The sequence below is a fragment of the Podarcis vaucheri genome (genome assembly GCF_965113315.1).
Source record: "Podarcis vaucheri genome assembly, chromosome: 6".
Taxonomy (NCBI): domain Eukaryota; kingdom Metazoa; phylum Chordata; class Lepidosauria; order Squamata; family Lacertidae; genus Podarcis; species Podarcis vaucheri.
Window position 1 is genome coordinate 3,647,457 of NC_138764.1, and position 22,563 is coordinate 3,670,019.

A 22,563-nucleotide genomic window follows, 5' to 3' on the forward strand; every position below is an offset into this window, starting at 1 on the left:
AAAAGGATGTGTACAAAAAATGGAAAAGGGGGGAACCACCAAAGAGGAATTCAAACAAATAGCCAGCACGTGTAGACACAAAGTCAGAAAAGCTAAAGCACAGAATGAACTCAGGCTTGCTAGAGAGGTTAAAACCAACAAAAAAGGCTTTTATGGGTATGTTCGTAGAAGAAGAAGAAGAAGAGTTTGGATTTGATATCCCGCCTTTCACTCCCTTTAAGGAGTCTCAAAGCGGCTAACATTCTCCTTTCCCTTCCTCCCCCACAACAAACACTCTGTGAGGTGAGTGGGGCTGAGAGACTTCAAGGAAGCGTGACTGGCCCAAGGTCACCCAGCAGCTGCATGTGGAGGAGCGGAGACGCGAACCCGGTTCCCCAGATTAGGAGACTACTGCTCTTAACCACTACACCACACTGGCTCTCGTAGCAAAAGGAAGAACAAAGAAACAGTGGGGTCACTCAGAGGAGAAGATGGTGAAATGCAAACAGGGGACACAGAAAGGGCTGAACTCCTCAATGCCTTCTTTGCCTCAGTCTTCTCCAATAAAGAAAACAATGCCCGACCTGAAGAATTTGGAGCAAATGATTCAGCAAAGGAAACACAGCCCAGAATAACTAAGGAGATAGTACAAGAATATTTGGCTAGTTTAGATGTATTCAAGTCTCCAGGGCCAGATGAACTGCATCCAAGAGTATTAAAAGAACTGGCAGATGTGATCTCAGAACCACTGGCAGTCATCTTTGAGAATTCCTGGAGAACAGGCGAAGTCCCGGCAGACTGGAGGAGGGCAAATGTTGTCCCTATTTTCAAAAAGGGGAAAAGAGAGGACCCAAATAATTACCGCCCAGTCAGTCTGACATCAATACCAGGGAAGATTCTGGAGCAGATCATTAAGCAAACAGTCTGTGAGCACCTAGAAAGGAATGCTGTGATCACCAATAGTCAGCATGGATTTCTGAAAAATAAGTCATGTCAGACTAACCTGATCTCGTTTTTTGACAGAATTACAAGCCTGGTAGATGAAGGGAACGCAGTGGATGTAGCCTACCTTGATTTCAGCAAGGCATTTGACAAGGTGCCCCATGATATTCTTGTAAAGAAGCTGGTAAAATGCGGTCTTGACTATGCTACCACTCAGTGGATTTGTAACTGGCTGACTGACCGAACCCAAAGGGTGCTCATCAATGGTTCCTCTTCATCCTGGAGAAGAGTGACTAGTGGGGTGCCACAGGGTTCTGTCTTGGGCCCGGTCTTATTCAACATCTTTATCAACGACTTGGATGATGGACTCAAGGGCATCCTGATCAAATTTGCAGATGACATCAAACTGGGAGGGGTGGCTAACACCCCAGAGGACAGGATCACACTTCAAAACGACCTTGACAGATTAGAGAACTGGGCAAAAACAAACAAGATGAATTTTAACAGGGAGAAATGTAAAGTATTGCACTTGGGCAAAAAAAATGAGAGACACAAATACAAGATGGGTGACACCTGGCTTGAGAGCAGTACATGTGAAAAGGATCTAGGAGTCTTGGTTGACCACAAACTTGACATGAGCCAACAGTGTGACGTGGCAGCTAAAAAAGCCAATGCAATTCTGGGCTGCATCAATAGGAGTATAGCATCTAGATCAAGGGAAGTAATAGTGCCACTGTATTCTGCTCTGGTCAGACCTCACCTGGAGTACTGTGTCCAGTTCTGGGCACCACAATTCAAGAAGGACACTGACAAACTGGAACGTGTCCAGAGGAGGGCAACCAAAATAGTCAAAGGCCTGGAAACGATGCCTTATGAGGAACGGCTAAGGGAGCTGGGCATGTTTAGCCTGGAGAAGAGGAGGTTAAGGGGTGATATGATAGCCATGTTCAAATATATAAAAGGATGTCACATAGAGGAGGGAGAAAGGTTGTTTTCTGCTGCTCCAGAGAAGCGGACACGGAGCAATGGATCCAAACTACAAGAAAGAAGATTCCACCTAAACATTAGGAAGAACTTCCTGACAGTAAGAGCTGTTCGACAGTGGAATTTGCTGCCAAGGGGTGTGGTGGAGTCTCCTACTTTGGAGGTCTTTAAGCAGAGGCTTGACAACCATATGTCAGGAGTGCTCTGATGGTGTTTCCTGCTTGGCAGGGGGTTGGGACTCGATGGCCCTTGTGGTCTCTTCCAACTCTATGATTCTATGATTCCCTGAGTAATACCGAGTAGGGCAAGGGGAGTGTTTCCCCCCCCCCCCGGCACTTCTGCTATGGGATCCCACAGGGCACTATTTTGTCCCCAAATCCTATTTAACGTCAACATGAGCCTGATATTGGTAACTGTTTTAGAGCGCAGGGTGGTCAGTATTCTGATGGCGCACAGCTGTTTCTCCTTAACATTTGCATAGCAAGCCCTGGACCAGGGCCAGAATGTAGTGGCAGACTGGAAGAGGGCCAACCAATGGAGTGTGACTCCCAGGTACAGCTGACAAACCCATTTCCTATTCTGAATGGGGTTGCACTCCCTCTGAAGGAGCAGGTGCCTTGCTTGTCATTGGAGGCTCAAGTGTTTCAGGTGGTCCATCAGCTACATCTGGATAAGGGTAGTCTAGCCACTCTAGTCCATGCACTGGTGACCTCCAAACTGGATTGCTGAAAAGTGAACTTTGTGAACCTGCCTTAGGCCCAGTCCAGAACTCCAGCTGGTGCGAAATGCAGCAGTCAAACTTCTGATGGGCGCAGATGGTTGACAGAACACTTCTGCTAAAATTCACCCCCCGCAAACATTCCTCAGATGAAAATAGGGACATTTCTCACCCCACCAACTGACCCTCCTCGCCCACCCTCTGAGCATTTCCACCACTGTTACACCAATGGGACACAGCACCATCCCAGAAAAATCTGTCAATCCTGATTTGATTTGATTTGATTTCATTCTTTGGTAGATTTGCAAAAAGAAAAATGCACCAATAAATAAATTTTAGAAAGGGGACAAGATTAGACGCGGACACGCAAAGCTTTTTTTAAATAAAAAAAAAGCAGGACTCCTTGCGCTCCGCTCTGCTCCCCCTTTATACCTGCCCTTCAGAGTCAGAACATCGCACAGGGCTTGTCTTTGGCAGCAGCCTCCTCCTTCTCCACAGCTGCTACAAGCTGCCCAAGAGAGGAGGCTGGCGGCAGCAGCAGCTGTGGAGAGGCAGTGGGATGCTCCCAGTGCAGCCACCGCTGCACCGCAAGCACTGGCTCCTCCCTAGGCCTGGTGGTGGTGGCACCAGTGGGGGACAGAGGGACATTCTGAGATCAGATCAGAAACGGGACCTTCCCTGGAAAATAGGGACACTTGGAGGGCATGAAAACTGCACTTGCTGCCCATATGCTGCCGGGCCAGATTCAGCCCACAAAATTCTTTACCTCCTTGGGTCCAGGATACCCTAAGGACTGCCTCAGCCTTTCTACCCCAGCTCAATCACTGAGATCATTCGGAGAAGAGCTAATAGTGGCCGCCTATGTTTCAGAAGGAAGTGGCGCGGGTGGCGCTGTGGGTTAAACCACAGAGCCTAGAACTTGCTGATCAGAAGGTCAGTGGTTCAAATCAACACAACAGGGTGAGCTCCCGTTGCTTTGTCCCAGCTCCTGCCATCCTAGCAGTTTACCGGAAGGTAAACAGCGTTTCCGTGCGCTGCTCTGGTTTGCCAGAAGCGGCTTAATCATGCTGGCCACATGACCCGGAAGCTGTACGCCGGCTCCCTCGGCCAATAAAGCGAGATGAGCACCGCAACCCCAGAGTTTGCCACGACTGGACCTAATGGTCAGGGGTCCCTTTAGCTTTAGCTTTTATGTTTCAGAAGCCCAAATGGGTTCAGCCAGAAGTCAGGTATTTAGCGTTCCCAGTGTCATACTGTGAAATGCCCTTCCAGCAGAGATTTGGCAAGCACCCTTGCAGCTGGTTTTCAGATGTCTCTTTAAGACACTTTTGCCAACAGGCCTATTCAGTTGTTTAAAGTTTATCAGTCTGAGTTGGTCATTTTTAGCAGGACATTAGCCTGGAACTTTGAGGGGGCCCTTCTTCCTCTGGAGTTGGTCTCCCAGCCCCAAATGGCAGTGCTGCCTTCCCTGGTCTCCTGAACTTAAGGGGATAATTTCTCCATCAACCGCCTCATTATTTGAAATTTGCCAGAGAAGCCCTACTGAAGAGTTCCATCTTACAAATGCTTAAAATGTTTTTCAAGGTATCTACGAGGAAAAACACACACATGTGTTGGGTTAGGCATCATGTTAACATCTTTGAACCATAACCAAGAAATGAAGAAGAAGAAGAGGAGGAGGAGGAGGAGTTTGGATTTGATATCCCGCCTTTCACTCCCCTTCAGGAGTCTCAAAGTGGCTAACATTCTCCTTTCCCTTCCTCCCTTCCACAACAAACACTCTGTGAGGTGAGTGGGGCTGAGAGACTTCAGAGAAGTGTGACTGGCCCAAGGTCACCCAGCAGCTGCATGTGGAGGAGCGGAGACGCGAACCCAGTTCCCCAGATTACGAGACTACCGCTCTTAACCACTACACCACACAGGCTGAGAAAATCAAAGGTTCTGCAGATGTGAGACAGATCATCGGAGCCTCTAGTTTAGTCATTTTCCTGGTTGATGAACTTCCACGGAATCCTCTCCCAAATGTTACTGACGTTTGGAAGCCAGAGCTTTAAACCTGCCCCATCTCCCCTAAATAAAGGAAACAGCCTTCTGTTTGCAATACATGATGTATTTGACAATTTGTTTAAAACCCCAGAAAAGTGGAATGCAACATTGCCTGACCCTCTATAAAACTCAGAGATAAAGAGCAATCCCCTTCCCATCTCAGATTAAAGTCAGTGTTTTAAGGCACTCTGCAAAGCCCGCTTGCATCTTCCTTCCCCGCTTCCAGTCTTTTCAAAACGGCAGAATACCTGATTTTTCTTTCCAAAGTGACTTCCACATGCTCCTGCTCCTATAAATATCTCTGGAAACTGGCAACATCTAATACTGCAGAAGTAAAACACACACACACCAAGGGAGAAGGAAGAAAACTGAGGGTGCAAGGGCAGAGGCAGTTTTAGAGTATTATGACCAGTTTGGCTGCACTGGACACCACACTGCACAGGGCACCACCACGACGCTGTAGAACAGAGCCCCAAGAGGTGGGGCTGCCAAATTTTAGTGACATGCTGGACAGCACTGAAATTTGAGAGCCCAAAGTCTGCTATTGGTGAGGGCGATCCAAAAAGAGCAGGCAAAGGTATGAAAGGAGAATCACATCAAAAGGAATAGATTCAACCCTCTTTCTCCAACCCCCCCCCAACTGATTTAATGGAAGTTGTATTCATAGCCACCAATCCTGTTGAAAAAGGACAACGACCAGGTTGAAGCTTAAGACAACAAATAGCACATGTGAGAAAATCATCCCTCCCTACGTATAGCTCTCTGTTTCAGTACAACCACCCCCACCCTCCGTTTTCAGTAGACCTTTCATACTCAGGAGCTCACCTGAGGAGGGTGCATGTGTCCCTTAATTGAAAAAAAATAACTTAAAATAAATAGATCAAATAAATAAGCTGAGTAAGTACCCTTCAGTTTAAAGCAGTTCATGTTCAAGTCCAGAACACAAAGTGTGCTTGCTTCCCTGATGCACAACATTAAGATAAGCACAGAATTTGGCATGGAGCAGAGTGGAGTTGTGGAGCGCTGCTTTCTCTGGGCTCATCCACACTTCCATTTACCCTGCCGCTCCCCCCACCCCTGGGAAAACCTGTGGGTTAGCACTGAATTGGAACAAACAGCCGTTGGGTTTTCTGCAGATGCTAAAAGAGCAGGCTTCCTGGGGGATGCAGCAGGGCAGAGGCAAAACTACTCAGACCTGTGCTTGCTAAGCAGAGGACAAGTGTGGGATAAGCCCAGGGTCCAGCACGGGAACAGCTTTCTCGCAAAAAGGGCAAGGCGTTTTTAGCAGAGTCGCTGCCACACAGCTCTGACATCTGTGAGAGCCAAGGGGGAGGCTGCTCTACTCTTGAGGCCCCAGAAGATGGATCTGAAAATTCCATAAGGGTTTAGTCTAGTGGTGAAGGCAGACCGCCCAGCCTGCTGCAAGAGATGTCTTGGGGATGTGGCTCCTATGCATCCACCCTGGAGGCTGGAGCTCATTGTGCAAAGGCACAGCTGTGACATGCATTTGCACAAAAGGCAGCTGGGCACTGAAGAAGGTTAATGTCCTGTTTCAGAGCTGGAGAAAGTTTGTGAGTCCCCATTCTACAAACAGGCTCTATTTTTATCCCTGAGAGATGTTGGATCCTTTCAAAATAGCCTTCTGCACCCTGGGGCTCTCAGCCTGCAGTTTGGACTATAAGCATGTTGCTGGAGATGATGGAGTTTGGTCTAAAACAGCAGGGGCACATTGGGGGAGGCTGCTTCAAGAAGATGGGGGAACCATTTCAAAACAGACATGGCCAACTGGTAAGATTGCATACATTTGGTAGAGGCAACGATTACAGGTTGGTAGGGTCCAGAAAGTCCACTTAACTGACCCAAGGTGCAATTTGCCACACAGTTCCCTGCAACTTAACCCACTGAATCCAATTTATAGCAAGTTGCAAGTGGGATCCAGTAAAATGTTCTAAGATAGCCCAAAGAACTGGGGAAAGCAAAGACTGCCAAGGCTGCCAGCCCCTAGGAAGAAAGTTGAAGCAGTGCAGGCAGGATGTTTTATTGTGCCAATGGCTGTTGCTGGATAATGTGCACAAAACTTAGCAGAGTAGAAAGGAGGCTCATTCTCAGCCATAGTTTTTGTCTTCTAAGGTGGATAGTGGATAGCGGCTGAATCATATAACTGAAAAGCCATGAATTCATTGGTCTAAAAGTCAGGCTTCCTCAATCTCGGCCTTCCAGATGTTTTTGGCCTACAACTCCTATGATCCTAGCTAGGAGGACCAGTGGTCAGGGATGATGGGAATTGAAGGGCCAAGGTTGAGGAAGCCTGGTCTAAATCGTCACTGAGGTTGCAGCAGTTGGGGAGGAGTGAAGGGGCCACAACTCTAATAGTGTGCACCAGCACACTGAGTGTTCACCTTTAAACTGTCATTTATTTAGCTATCGTTTAAAAATACATGCAAATGAGGCCATTATATCCAAGTTAATGCTTATATTTTTATGTCTATATAAATTCCTAACCAATACAACCTAAACATTAAGGAAAAAATTGACAACTTTATAGTGCTAAGCTCCTTGCTCTCTTCCAGCCTCGTTGCAGACACCAAAAACAATTTCTTAAAACAACAACAGCAGTGCTTCCAAAACCTATTAAGGGCTTGGAACTATTGAGAATGCAAAATGTGCCCATTTTGTACATCCTTAATGCAAAATAATTTAATCAAAAGAGAATGCTCAACAGTTATGAAATGAGGGGAGCATTAGTTTTTAGAAATAGCATTGTCCTATGCACAGGTGAGAATTTGGAAGGGGTGCTGTTTAACAGAAAGGCTTGCATATTTACATTGGCAGATGTCAGCCCCATAAAGATCTGGTTGGCTGTTTTCAATCAATATGTAGTATCAGTCATTCTCACCTCTTTGACTGTTGGCCATAGTCTTTTGGCTTTCCATTCCCTCTAAAGATGCTAGTCTTTTTTTATATGAGAAAAAGTAGGGGGGGCTTAATGAAACCCACAAGCCACCTTGAGTCACCCCAATTTTAGCCCAATCATGCTTTCTGAAGCCTTTAGAAACAGGAGCTAAGGGGGCCAATGGAAGGGTAAGGGGTCAGGCCTTCTCTTGCCCCCAATGTAATCTGAGAACTGGCCTGGTACCTTCTCTGCATTTTTCTTGCTTTCCTAGAACTCCATCCCATTCTAAATATACCCATTTCCTGGGATCTTCTACCTATTGTATGTCAGAACAGCTGACCCAGGCACTGCCAGAGACCCTTCTGATGACCCACTAATCCAGTATCTGAACCAGTTGTGCCAAATGTTTCAAAAAAAATATTTTTGTTATTGACAAAAAGCAGCCTGGAGTGGGGCCCAGTTTTGACTTGGGCCTGAAATTAGCTAGTGGGCTACACACCTGCATTCCTTCACAGCTGGGCATCACACTCAAACAAAGACTAAAGTGCTTACAATATTAGTCCCTGCTTTGAACATCTTGGGCTCATTCTCCCTGAACATTCCCTGCACCTTAAGTTGCATCTACTGAGTTCCATGCTCTCGCTCACCCAAGAAGCAGTGAGGTCCTGCAATGTGCCTAAGAGGGACCTCTTAAATCACCACCCCTGATTGATCTTCACTTGAGCAACACACTTAAAATACACACACAAACACTTTTTAGTTACAGTCTCTCAAACAGTGAAGTAGCTTGAAGGAAAGTCAAGTTGCAAGGAAAACGGATACCAATTATCAGTTTTGCTGGCTAAGCCAAACTTGAAGGCCCCAACCCGCTGCCCCCCCCCGCCCGCCCCTCTCTGGGCAAGTTGGTGTCAACCCTTGCTCAAGGTGCCACTAAAATCTGAAAGACCAAATTCCACCCCGACACGGCTCTCCAGGGTATATTTGCCATGTAGCTGGCAAACAACCTCCAACCTTCCTCACAGCTTTGGATGTGGTGGGGACTGCCAAGCAACTAGCAGGCAGATCTCTGCCTACACCTGCAGGTTCAAACCCTGGAGGCGGGCCATTCCTCCTGCCCAAAGGTAGCACAACACTTATCATGGCAAGTGGGGTTGTTGGAATAGCCATGTCTAATGTACACAACACCACTTACTATACTGCACAGATGTGGGTTCCATCTTTTGTATCCCAAAGCCAAGTAACAGGACATCAGTATTAGTTGTCAATCAGATCTCTATTCTACTGCACCAATGCATGTTTGCTAGCTTGCATTTCTGGCCTGGGGACTGGCTGTCTGCAAATCTTCAATGGGGGCAGTTTTTGGTTTCTCACACAGGCCTTTTAACGCTGCCAGGGACAAACAATATTGTTGTCCATCTTCAAAAAGAAACAACTGCTGAGAAGCAGCATTCTGACCAGGGGGCCAGGACCATGTAAAAGAACAAGCATCAGGCACATGATAGCCAGAAAAGGGAACTGGGGCGCATGCCCGCCTCTCTCCTAATGAGTTTCTTCAATACACCAAAAAGGCTCATCTGAGGGATCAGACCAAAGGCCAATCTAGCCCTGCAGGTTGTTCCCCCAGCCACACGTCTATGGGAAGCCAAGGAGCAGACATGAGGGCAACAGCCCCCTCCCACTGATGCTGCCCAGCAACTGGTCTTCAGTCCAATGTCTGTGCGAAGCCCACCGAACACGGCAATTTACTCTGTGCTGGGTGACAAAGTGCCAGTCTCCCATTCTTCTGCTTAATTGGATGGGTCTTGGATTGGAGTGTTGTGAGAGAGGAAGAAAGACTTGCCATCCCCCTGGGGTCAGATCCCTCCTTCAGTGAATGAGGCCACAGAGCTGAAGTGGGAGAGGAATTTCTGCAAGAGGACCTAGTTGGGCCAGGATGTCTCCCGCCTGAAGATATGCTGTTGCCCTCTCCTACCTCAGAAGCCTTTGTGGAACCTCTGTACTGCTGAGGCCATGGTTCAAAACAGAACAACTTCTCATCACTTTCTCTACACCATACATAATTTTTGACCCCTCTATCATGTCCTTCCTTATGTCTTTCTTTCATGTAAATAGTCCCAAATGTTGTAAGGCTTCCTCATGGCAGAGTTGCTCCAGTCCCCTGATCATGGCTGCTCTTACTTTAAGTTAGATATTCAAGTACCAACATTTAGGGTGTGATTGGGGCGGGGTATTCCATACTATAATTCACTGTTCCTTTCCTTTTCTGCAACGTTGTTTATTTTCTTTTCCCCAGAATTAGGATAATTAATTTTAAATGAGATATTTTATAAGAAAATATATATTTAAAACTGCACTACCTTTCAATAAGCTGTTCTATTTTAATTTTCAGAAACAGCAGAAAATAATAAAACTCTCCATTCAGCTTTTTGGGAGGCCATTATAATCCTTTGTGCAGAACATTTCCAGGAAGAGTTTGTCCTAGTCTTTCAGAGCATTAGGCTCCTCAAACAGTCACTGGTTTGCTGAGGTAATGGAAATAGCAGTTGCTCCCAGCCAGGGCCAAGCAAAGGCACAGGTCTTGAGAATCCACACAGGCTGGGCAGGAAGACTTTGGTTACATTCCCCCAATGGTATTTATCAGAGATGAAAACATGGGCAGACTATCACGGATGAGGACACATGAATAGCCAAAGTTGTAGGGCAAGTGTCAGGGAGATAAAGCTCAGGATGAAGTTAGGCTTGTGAGAAAGGTTAAAAACAACAAGGAGCCAGTCTGGAGCAAGTGGAAGAACAAGAAAACCATAGATCAGTTGAATGGAAATGTTAGTGGGAGGCAGAGAGAAGATGGGACTGCTCAACTCCCACTTCACCTCTGTCTTCTCCCAAAAGTGAAATTCTGCCAAAAATAAAAAATAAAAAGATAGATGAAATAATTAAGGGAATTATTACTCAAGATGCAAACAGCAACACCTAGCTGCCCTAAATGTGGTCCAGGGTCACATGAGCTGCATTGCAGAGATAATGCAGTGGTACCTCTGGATGCGAACGGGATCCGTTCCGGAGCCCCATTCGCATCCTGAAGTGAACGTAACACACGACTGCGCAGGTCGTGTTTTGCTGCTTCTGTGCATGGGCGTGATGTCATTTTGAGCATCTGCGCATGTGGCAGCACAACCTGAAAATTCTTAACCTGAAGCATATTCATCCCGAGGTATAACTGTATCAGAGTCCCTGTAATTTTTGAGACTTATTGGAGAACAGGTGGCATGCTAGGTCACTGATGGCGGGCAAATTCCCCCCTTCTGAAGATAGCGACACAAAGGGTGATTGATGGCAAGTTCACTTGGCATCAATGCTTAGAAAAATTCTAAACAGATTATTAACAGTTGGTCTGTCTTTAAAAAAGCACAATGGTTACAAAGAGCCAGCAAGAGTTCATGTCAAGCTAATTTCATCTCCTCCTTTTGGGCTGCAGCTAATGGCTTGCTAGATCGGGGTGCAGATGTGCACAAAGTATCTTAACGATTTTTAACAAGCTCTCTCATATTTTGATGGAAAGCTAGGTACTGTTCCCAAAGAGTGCTCTTCAATGGGTCATCAACCTAGAAACCCTCAGGGTTTCCCTAAACCCAGTGCTGTCCAATGTTTCCTCATCACATTTCCAAATGACACTAAACTGAGAGTTCTTGCTAATACTTAGATGCAGGAATCAAGGTTATCTTGGCAGGATCTGGGCCAAAACTAGCAAAACCAAACAAGCAAAATGATTTTCAACAAAAACGAATATGAAGTTCTGCATTATGGCAGGCTAGCTAAGGTGCCCAAATAAAGGATAGGTGCTACCTGGCTTGGCAGCAGTACATGTAGAAAGGATCTAGGGGTTTTAGTAGCTAAACATGATTCAGCAGGATGAAGTGGCAGCTAAAAAAGCTAAGGCAATTCTAAGCTACATCAACAGAAATATAGTGCCCAGATCATGACAAATACCCTTCTATTCTGCTCTGATCAGACCTCCCTGGGCACTTCAGCTGAAGAGCTGAGTGAGGAACCTGGAGACTAATGAAATCATAGCTCTAAAAGAGATGGGACTAGATGAAGGACTCAGTGGAAAATGTATGACTCTTTAGGAGTGCCAATCTCTGTTCACTTGAGAATTTAAATTCTTAAGGCCAGTAGCTGACTACTTGCAGAATTATGGTGGGAATCCACAAAAAGGCCCCATGTGCTGTGCTATTATGGATTCTGCAACCAGTTGTTTGTTATACAGTAATTCACAACATAAATCTTCAACTTCTGTTCATCTCTCATCTACATTTTCTATCTGAAGTAGTATGTTCACATTATTCTGGGAGTTAATGTCAGTAGTTTTGATCTTCTACAAACTTTTCTACACTAATTTTGCTCAAAAGCCTTTTAATGCTCCATTTCCACAGTTGGAGAACCAAAAACCAAAGCTTGGAGCTATAGTCACTGAGGCACTGTGTTCCTCCTCCCAGTTTTCCAGAACGGGTGTTGGCTGAGAGTCAGCAACAGAGCAGAAAGAGAAGTAAGCTGACTGCACATCTCTGGAGATTTCACAGGAGCTAAACTCCATAGGTTCTCTTCCCTTTCCTGCTAGGACACCATCACCATCATAAGCAAAGATGCTACCAATCTGTGGTTCTGACAAATGCTCAAGAGAAGTTCCCATTACCTTCCAATCTTCATTTATCCTACATAAAATCAAAAATTCCTCCTCAAATATGGGATGATCTAATAATACTTTCCTTAACTACATTAAATATGGGAAAGGAATAATTTTCAGAAAAGCTTCCCTCTATGTCATGCATTTCCAAATAGTGTTGGACAAGGACTTGGCAACCCAGATACAAATCCCCACTCAGCCATGAAGGTAATTTCATGATCTTGGACAAGTCATACTCTCTCAGCCTAAGCTACTTCACAGAGCTGTTGTAAAGACAAAATGAGGGAGCCATGTATGCCATCCTCCGTTCCTTGGAGGAAAGTGGGAAATAAATAAATAAATAAATAAATAAGTAGGTCAGTCAGTCAGTCAGTCAGTTAGTGGCCTCTAACCTTGTGAGTTTCTGTCCAGCTCTGACTGTCCATTAACAAGATAACGCTTTTGCTCCAGGTGGTGTTCTTTCTCCCAGTCTTTTCTCCACCATGAGCAAAACTGTCACTGATTGGGAGGATATGGAAAGAAGTAGTGTTTCCAGCATTACCCATTTTCCTTGTTCAATGGCAATCTCAATCTTCCTATGGCAGAAACAACATACCAAGATTGTTAGAATCCAACCTGCCCCCGCCCCCCAAACACAGAGCAATATTGTGCCTGGGCTTTTCGGGGTGCCAGATATAACCCTTTCCCACTGTGCTGGAGAAACATACTGTGCACAGACAATCTTCTGAAATACAGATTAACTGTGCTTGGATAAAAAGCAGAACTGGGGATGGTGTGTGGTTTTTCATTTTGTTTTGTTTTAAGGTGTAGCCAGTTGATTTGCCTTGCATTTCACCCACAGAATAGAAAACTATGGCAGAACTCCTACACTTACAACTACTTGAAACACATCGAGAAACATGCAAAAGGTCTGAACCCGATGAGGCCGAATCCATTAGCCCCAGAAAGATGGAGAGGGGGTGAGATGATTGGTAGTTCAAAACGTGTTTTAGTTCAGCACCATGGACAGTTCCCTGGGGATAAAGCTGCACTTTCTACAAATGTGAAGAAGCTTAACAGGCGGCATTCTTGTCCCCCCCTTTGTAAACATTTTCTTCCTTCTAATGAGCAGGTGATAATATTGATTATCAATCAAAAATGCATAGGTATCATGTTGTGGGAATATGCCATCCCTTCCTGTCTTAACCCAAAGAGCAGGCATTGCACTGAATGTCTGGCAAGAACAGCCTCCAGGACTACATCTAGTTGGCTGGGAAGCAGCATTGGCCACAGGCACTGGAAATCAAACTCTGGATCTCTGTGTTTCAGCCTCTTTCCACATGAGAACACACTCAAAGTGTGAAACAACCTAAATCTTCCAACGTCCATACGTCCAGCTACTCTACTGTGGCCTAGCACTGGCCATTGCGATCTCACGCTGTCTTGAAGAAGCCCTCTTTGCATTTGTATCACAAAAGGCAGGTGAACACAGAGGTCTTCTTTGGCTCAGTTATCCATGCCAGTGGTGGCAAAAGCCCTCATTGATACCATCAAGTGTATTTTTTTATTTGGGTGGTATCACTACCAAAGGCGGTCCTCTTTTGGGTCTCCACATAAGGACCTGGGCATCATTGGCATTGGGTTTCACTAGTGCATTTGGTGGGATGGGTTCCATTCTGCTCAAAATTTTGGGCTGCTCCTGCTGAGTCCTCCCCACTAGCCGGGCTCGCTTGCCCAAGAGTTGCATGGGATCAACTTCAATGTCCACTCGCATCCTCCACTTTATAGTCTGCAAAATAATCTTTTCCTTGGTGGTCATATTCATGGCTACTAGCCACGTCGTAAAGCTTTGGTCCCGTTTGATCCTGGTTAGTAGTGGCACGTTGCTGTCACTCACAGGAACAGCCCACGTTACGCTGGGGTAGAAATTGTCATTCATACTGACGGAGAACCTGGAGACCTTATTGGTGGGGCCAATCAAGGTCACTGTTTCTGTGGTGTTCCCATACCAGGGGTAGCTCACTCCATCAGAGTCACTGATGGCTTTTACACGCCCTTCTCTCAAGTCTGGAAGTTCCCAGCTTGACCTAGAGGGGCAAAGCAAAAACAAAATAAAAATATGGGTTAAGAGCTATATTAACAGTTGCTAAGAATGTTTAAGAGCAAGAGGGAAGAGGGGGGAAATAGGAGGGCAAGGGGAATGAAAAACTAAAAATACAATAAAAGGTATAGAAAAAATACTAAAAGTGAGTCCTATGCTTCAGGCTGGATCTAAATGTATTTCCCAGGCCTGGAAAGATTAAAAACTACCACTCTAAATGGCAAAAGAGTTGAAGTAAAATGATGTACAACACTTCAGCAGCAGACAGCCTTCTAAGCAAATAGCTTTGGCTAGTATGTATTGATTGTGACACAACCTTCTCACATAGACAGCATCCCTTCACTGGCAACTTTTGCAATGATGCCACTGAAGCAGCAGGAAGCTGACTGTGCCCAACACTTTCAAGCACGCTAATACATCAACCTCAGGGATTCCAGTAGGAGGGATGGATTCAGGTTTGGGTCCACTTTTATCTATCTACCCCATTTCACAGTATGAGAACAAAGGGAACCCAAGAGAAAGAGAACAGGGATAGCAATTACTTTAGTGCTACACCAAGAGCATCGTTAACCTGTCCCCTTCTAATTGAACTGCTGCTAATCACTCTTCTGGTAAAGTGTAGTGCTGCTCTTTGAGATACTACGTCACTCTCTAAAATAGGGATAAGGAACCTGTGGCCATCCCAATGCTGTCGCCATCCAACTCTCATTAGGCCAATTGCCAGCGATGATAGGAGTTGTGCTCCAGAAACATCTGGTGGGCCACAGATGTTTTCTGCTCTAAAATCTGACCTTCACACTAGGGGAACATAGAAGGCTATACAGTAGATCTATGAGAACCCAACAGGGAGCACCCGCAAGAGCTTCTAAGATGCAGGTTCTCACTCTCACACATGTGCATACCTCAATTTCTACCCCATTCCATTGTTCACTTAAATAACAAAGAGTCTTTCAGCACCTCCAATATTAATATATCTACTGTGGTAGGATCTTACTGCAAACTGAAAAGCAAACATTGTTCTGGAACAATGTCCTTTGGACAGATGAGACCAAAGTGGAGATGTTTGGCCGTAATGCACAGCACCATGTTTGGTGAAAACCAAACACAGCATATCAGCACAAACAACTCATGCCAACTGTCAAGCACGGTGGTGGAGGGATGATGATTTGGGCTTGTTTTGCAGCCACAGGACCTTGCAGTCATTGAGTTCGCCAAGAACTATGTACTATAGTATTCTAGAATCAAATGTGAGGCCATCTGCCCAACAGCTGAAGTTTGGATGAAATTGGGTCATGCAACAGGACAATGATCCCAAGTACACCAGCAAATCAACAACAGAATGGCTGAAAAAGAACAGAATCAAGGGACTGCAATGGCCGAGTCAGAAGAGTGGGCCAAAATTCCTCCACAATGATGTGAGAGACAGATTAAGTCCTACAGAAAACAATTAGTTCAAGTTATTGCTGCTAAAGGTGGTTCTACAATTTTAAGACCTTCTAAAGAACAATGATTATGTCCTTAAGTGCAAAACCACAGAATTCAAAGAGGGTGTACTTTCTTATTCCCATGATTGTATGTTCTATGCTGAACTGCCTTTGAACAACTGTTCAGAAACTTTCAAAATGTGGTGAGCAATTTATGACTGGGAATGGGCCTTGGGCCTATCAGCAGCAATCTATGTCAGGGAAGACTTCAGAATACTAGTCTTGACCTTTAAATCACAAATAGCCTTCATTCGATTTAAGGATCAACTCTACCTTTTGCATGGAGGCCACGTTCCCCACAAATGTCAAGCACAATGCCTTTTATCTGGTGGCAGTGTCACTGGGGAACTCCCACAATGCAACTGCTTCCCCAAAGAACCTTGCCAGGGCTGCCACAGTCTTTACTATCAGAGAGGGGGGGGGCAGGAGAGGGTGACAATTAACAAGCTGGCAAAGGGTTACTTTTGTAGAATCTGTCATACATATGTTGCTACTATCCCTCAGCTCCTCATATGGGGACAATCCATTGACTTCTCTTACAGAACTGCTGTAAGGATTTCTGAAATAAAAGTACAGTACAATGTAAAAATCAAATATCATTATGATTGCTGATTAGGAAGGATAAGAGCTCAAGAGTATCAAGTTATTCCAAATCATCATGAGGCCCAAGACAACCACATGAAAAGGAGCTCCAAAGTGCTGTTGAGTCTTCTAGCAACAGGAGGTAATTCACTGCCAGGACAGAACATTCACTTTCCTGATGCTGCACTTAAAGGGGGACATTCAGTTTTGCAGTGGTTGGCACAGCAGTGCACTGTCCAAGGAGAAGGGTGCCTGGTGACATGAGGACAGGTGCACTCACCTGCCCAGGTGGGCTCAATTAGTACTGCTCACAAAGGACCATGTTGCTGTAGGTGTTGGAGCATCGAAAGGGGAGGGGAAGAGACACCCACAGAGAAGCAGCGGAGGGCCAGGCTGCGCGAGAGGACACAAGACCCGCAACTCACCAACCTCTCCCTTTTCCACTTTTACCTGAGAGCTGCCACGGGGCTTGTATTTCAACTGTAGACATTTCAGCAATTTCCTCCCTGGGTTTGCTGCGATTTGGGCTGCTTGGCCCCAGAAAACTCTAGGCAAGGAGGAGCAGCCTTTGCCCAAGAGAGCAGCTAAGGAAGGCGCTGCTCCCAAGGGCGCCGTCCCACCCCGCCCCCGGCCCGAGGGGGTGCTCTTGCTCCCGGGGCAGCCTCGGCCGGCCCAGCTGTCTTCCGCCGCGGCGGCCTTTCCCTTTGGGGTCCATGAGCGGGGGGGGGGGCAGCCATCTTTGTGGGAGGGCGCAGGGTTCCTATGGCGACCCGGTGAGGCCCCCCCCCCTCTTCCCGGCGCCACTCACATGCCCAGGTCGCTGTAGGTGTTGTAGAACTCCATGTGGTTGCAGGCCTGGATCCAGCCCACCACCCAGGTGTGGCGCCGCGGGATGGGCGGCATGAGGACGCGCGCGGCGGCGCGGAAGTAGGGCGTCCGGTAGCGCAGCACGATGGGCGAGGTCTCCTCCAGGGCCGTGGCGCCCGGCTCGATGCACGCCGACACGTCCGACACCACGATGTGCTCCCGCCGCACGCGCGCCTTGCACGCCACGCTCTGCAGGCAGCCCATGGCCCGGACCCGCCGCCCCCGCTAGCCCGCCCGCCCCCCGGGGGCCCCGCCGCCGCCCCCCAGCATCGCAGCCCCCCGCCCGCCCGCCCGGCGCCTCCACCTGCTCGCCGGGCCCGCCACTCGCCGGCGGCTTCCTCTCCGACGCCGAGCAGGGCGCGCCGGGACACGTGTGAGGGAAGGAGTCACGTGAAGGGAAGGAGAAGCGGGTCAGAGCAGCGCAGGGCCGCCGCGGGGAAGGATGCTGGCCGGGCGGGCGGGCGGGCGGGCGGCGGCTGGGGGCTCCCCAAGAGGCGCGGGCGGAAGCCGAAGGGAAACACCTGTAGCCTTGCACCGGGGGCTGCTGGATGGGTGTGTTCGCCATTGTTTATTCAATTTCTATACCGCCCTTCGTGAGAAGATCACAGGGCAGTTTACAGTATAAAAGCAACAACACACACATGACAAACAAAACACCCCCCACTCCACCGCGCCAAAAGACACCGTTTAAAAGGCCACAAATTGTTTCATGAGCCAAGGCTTCAGAAAAGGGGAGCGTTTTCACCTGGTGCCAAAGACAGTAAGGAAGGTGCCAGGTGAGCCTTCCTGGGGAGAGCAGCATCCCACCAACGGGGAGCCCATCCTTGTGTTGCGGCTCTCCGGACCTCGTGGAGGAGGCGCACCAAGAAGGGCTTCCAAGGATGCTGCTGGCAGGGTCTGGGCTGATTCAGATGGACAGAGGCGGTCCTGGAAGTATTGCGGTCCTGAGCACTTCACATTGGGCCTGGAAACTAACAGGCGGCTAATCCGGTCAGGCCATGTTCGGTATAATATGCTCAAACCATCTTGTCCTGGTGAACAATCGGGTCACCAAATTCTGCACAAGCTGAAGGCAAGACAGCGGTCCAGCCCTTCCATTGCCTTACCTGCAGATGTATAGGAGAAGCAGGGCTGTGTGTCATTAGTATATTGGTGACAAAACTCCAGATAACCCCACTCAGCAGTTTCATGCATATGTTAAATAGCCTGGGGAATAGAATCAAATCCCAAGGAACTCCACACTGAAGACTCCACAAGGCCAAAGAGCACTCTTCAAGCCTCCCTGTCTGGAAGAGACCATCCAAGTAGGACAGAAGCATCACAAAGTGGCACCACCCATTCTGCCACTCCAGAAGGATACCATGGCCAAGGGTAGTGGTTTTCAACCAGTGTGCCGTGGCACCCTGGGGTGCCTTGAATGGTGGTCAGGGGTACAGTGGGCAACCCTGGCTTCTGTTCCTCTTTCCTCCCCTCCCTCCCCTGAGGCTCTCTTGTGTCTCTGCCTCCCAAAGGCTTGCACAGCTGTTTGTGGCAGCAGCCCTGGCTATAAGCTCTGTAGGTGAATGGTGCCTCTGGGGCTGGCCAGGGGGTGCTGGTTGCCAGGAGCTGAGGCAGCATTGGAGTAAGCCAGCAAGGGGGTGAGGGAGCTCAGCCAGCCAGTCCACTAACCCTTGCTGTTGGGAATGGGCAGCAAGTCCCAGGACCCTGTGGGGCAGTGTTAGGAGCCACCTCTCTTTTGGGCAGGGGGGCAGCTCAGAGACCAGGGGTGGTGGCAGCTGCTGCCCAGAGGACTCCCAAGGAGAGGAGGCTGAGGGAATACTCCCCAAGGGAGGGTTTTTGAAAAAGGGTGAGAGGCTGCCAGCTCTGCAGGCAAGGGGGGACATAACAGCTCCTGAGCCCCATGGGTCAAGGGCAGGGGTCGGCAACCTAAGGGCCATGGGTCGGTAGCGGCCCACAAGGCTTGTCTAACTGGCCCATGGTGACCCATGCCGCCCCCCGCTGCCCTCTCTTACAGCCGTGGTGCGGGGACTGACTTCTGGGTTGATGGCGCCTGTGCGCATGCACATGGGCGCTCCTCCGACCCAGATGTGTGCTGGAAATAGCGTGTGCGCAAGCATGCGGTACAGAGAAGCACTTGTGCGCATGTGCGCATGCTATTTCTGGCGCACTTCAAGGTCGGAGGAGCGCCGGAAATAGTGTGCGCGCACATGCATGGGCGCTCCTCCTACCCGGAAGAGCGTGCGTGCGCACACTCCGGCCCGCCCTCCAACAGATGGCGCGTCAACCGGCTCATCCTCCAGTTAAGGTTGCCAACCTCTGATCAAGGGAGCTGTGGACTCAAAAAGCTTGAAAACCTCTGGTCATTGGTATCAAATGCTGCTGAGAGATCAAGGAGAATTAGCAAAAACACGTTTCTCCTGTCTCCTTCTCAACAGAGGTCATCATACCGAGGAACCAAAGCAGTTTCTTTGCCCAAGTTGGGCCTAAACCCTGATTGAAATGGATCTAGAAAATCAGTTTCCTACAAGAGGCCTCGGATCCAGTCCACAAATACCCATACATAAACCTCGCCCAAGATGAGGAGATTGGCAGCTGGCCGGTAATTACTTAGGATTTTTGGAATGCAGGGGGGTTTCTGGAGGATTGGTGTTACCACAGCAGGCAGGGACCAGCCCCTCTTGCAAAGAGCCATTGACCACCTCCCTGGCCTGGCCAGCTGTCCCCTTCCTGCTAGTGCTTATCAGCCAAGAGGGACAAGGGTCCAGAGTGCAAGTGGCTACCCTGATTGCTTTTTTTAAAATAAATTATTTATTAAAGTTTAGACATTGCAAAAAGAAGGGGGGAAAAGACAAAAGAAAAATATAAACAATAAACAATTACAAAGCCTCAAAACAAAAATAAATACAGTAATACAAAACATCAACCATACAAAAGAGATAAAAAAAGAAAACAAAAGCATTAAAAAAAACACCCAAAAGAGAACAAACATACAAAGGAACCCCATATTTTCATATCCTTATCTTTCATTTGCTTATTTCCTTGACTCCCTCACACCTCCTTTTTTGTATTCTAGTTCAATTAATTGTTCCAGCAAGTCCTTTCCCTCTTTCACAAATTTAGTTTCATAACTTAACACAATTTTAGACTTAAATTTACATCTTTACCCAATATCAATCTATTCATACTTAATTCTTTATAGTATTTCTACTAAAGTCATATAACTTCTTTCCAGCATCCTTCTCACATTCATTAATTTTAGAATATTTCTGTAAATAAACTTTAAATTTTTTCCAGTCTTCTTCCACCGACTCTTCTCCCTGGTCTCGGATTCTGCCAGTCATTTCCACCAATTCCATGTAGTCCATCAGCTTCATCTCCCATTCTTCCCTGGTGGGTAGGTCTTGTGTCTTCCAGTGCTTAGCAATAAGTATTCTTGCTGCTGTTGTGGCATACATGAAAAAAACTCTATCCTTCTTTGGCACCAATTGGCCCACCATGCCCAGGAGAAAGGCCTCTGGTTTCTTTAGAAAGGTATATTTAAATACCCTTTTCATTTCATTATAGATCATCTCCCAGAATGCCTTAATCTTTGGGCATGTCCACCAAAGGTGAAAGAATGTACCTTCAGTCTCATTACATTTCCAGCATTTATTATCGGGCAACTTCATACCTGTGGTCCATAACTGTTCCCAGTCAGCCATCATAATGTTATGTCCAACATCTTGTGCCCATTTAATCATAGCACATTTCACCATTTCATCCTGAGTATTCCATTTCAACAGCAAGTTATACATTCTTGACAAATTCTTAACTTTAGAGTCTAACAATTCTGTTTCCAGCTTTGATTTTTCCACCTGAAAACCTAGTTTTTTATCCTGATTGTATGCCTCCATTATTTGATAATAATGAAGCCAATCTCTCACTCTGTTTTTTAATTTTTCAAAGCTCTGTAATTTTAATCTGTCACCCTCTTGTTCCAAAATTTCCCAATACTTCGGCCATTTGGCCTCCATATTGAGTTTTTTCTGGGCCTTTGCCTCCATAGGTGACAGCCATCTTGGGGTTTTATTTTCTAACAAATCCTTATATCTTATCCAGACATTAAACAGTGCTTTTCTTAAAATATGGTTTTTAAACGCTTTGTGTGCTTTGACCTTATCATACCACAAATATGCATGCCAACCAAATACATTATTGAATCCTTCCAAATCCAAAACATCCGTATTTTCAAGAAGCATCCATTCTCTCAGCCAGCAAAAAGCGGCTGATTCATAATAAAGTTTTAAGTCTGGCAGGGCAAATCCACCTCTTTCTTTAGCATCAGTTAAAATCTTAAATTTTATACGAGGCTTCTTGCCCTGCCAGACAAATCTGGAAATATCTCTCTGCCACTTCTTGAAACAGTCCATTTTGTCCAAAATTTGCAGTGATTGTGTGATGGCCTGGGATTCCGAGTCTGTGAGTGAACCGGAGGAATCCCAGCCGGCACAGGAGTCCCCGCCTCCAGGGCCGGCTGAACTGGGGCAAGGCCTAGATGCTGAGGAGCCTGCACCTGTGACAGATCCTCAGGGGCAGGCACCAGGTGAGACCATTCTGGCCTCAGAGGTGCTGGAGGACTCAGTGGCTACAGGTGAGCCTTCCCCGGGGCCCAGTAACCCTTCGGCCTCTCCTGAACTGCAGAGGCTTAGGGCAGAGAGGCGAAGGGAACTGGTCTCTCCCAGGAGGAGTGCTCGCCTTAAGGCCAGGAGAGGCGGGGCTCCTGGGGGCCAGGACCGCCCCCGGCCTTAGAAGAAGATAAAGGTCAGGCAGCCCGGTCCCAGGTTGCGGGAGCAACGTCGTTGTGGAGTACCTGCTTTACCCAGACCTAGATCTGCACTCCCAGTGTGCCTGTTCCTTGCCCGGCTTCCTGCTCCTGACTCTCCGGTGTTCCTGTTCCTCGCCCGGCTGCCCGCTGTTGACCCACCAGTGTTCCTGTTCCCCGTCTGGATTCCTGCTGCTGCCCCTCCAGCGTTCCTGTTCCCCTGCCTGGCTCCCTGTTTCGGACCTCGCGTCTCATCCAGTGTTCGTCTACCCTGCTAGTGACTCTGGACTGAACTTCGGCTACGGTATTAGTGCCTCCCCCCCCCGGGGCCAGCACAGTTTGCTCCCGCCACACTCGCACTCCCTCTTTGTTGGGGTGCGTTTGGGAAGAATCTGAGGCCATGGCCGACCAAGCGGCTAGACTGTTGGCAATAGCCCAGGAGAACCAGGCCTTGACGCACACCGTGCAGCAGCTCAGTCACGCGGTGACGGCACTTCAGCAGC

At 47.6% G+C, this 22,563-nt stretch overlaps 1 protein-coding gene across 2 annotated transcripts; it reads right to left on the reverse strand.

Annotated features, from left to right (window-relative positions):
* Positions 1–4,534: 4,534 nt before the first annotated feature.
* Positions 4,535–17,469, reverse strand: FAM78B (family with sequence similarity 78 member B). Of its 2 annotated transcripts, none has more exons than XM_082228552.1 (2): positions 17,201–17,469; positions 4,535–14,312 (listed from the first exon to the last, which is right to left on the reverse strand). In XM_082228552.1, the coding sequence occupies exons 1-2, from the start codon at positions 17,461–17,463 to the stop codon at positions 13,790–13,792; spliced, it is 786 nt and encodes a 261-aa protein (XP_082084678.1). In that variant the 5' UTR covers positions 17,464–17,469; the 3' UTR covers positions 4,535–13,789. The 2 variants fall into 2 exon arrangements, with proteins under 2 accessions (XP_082084678.1, XP_082084679.1); XM_082228553.1 differs by lacking the exon at positions 17,201–17,469 and adding an exon at positions 16,084–16,314.
* Positions 17,470–22,563: the final 5,094 nt, after the last annotated feature.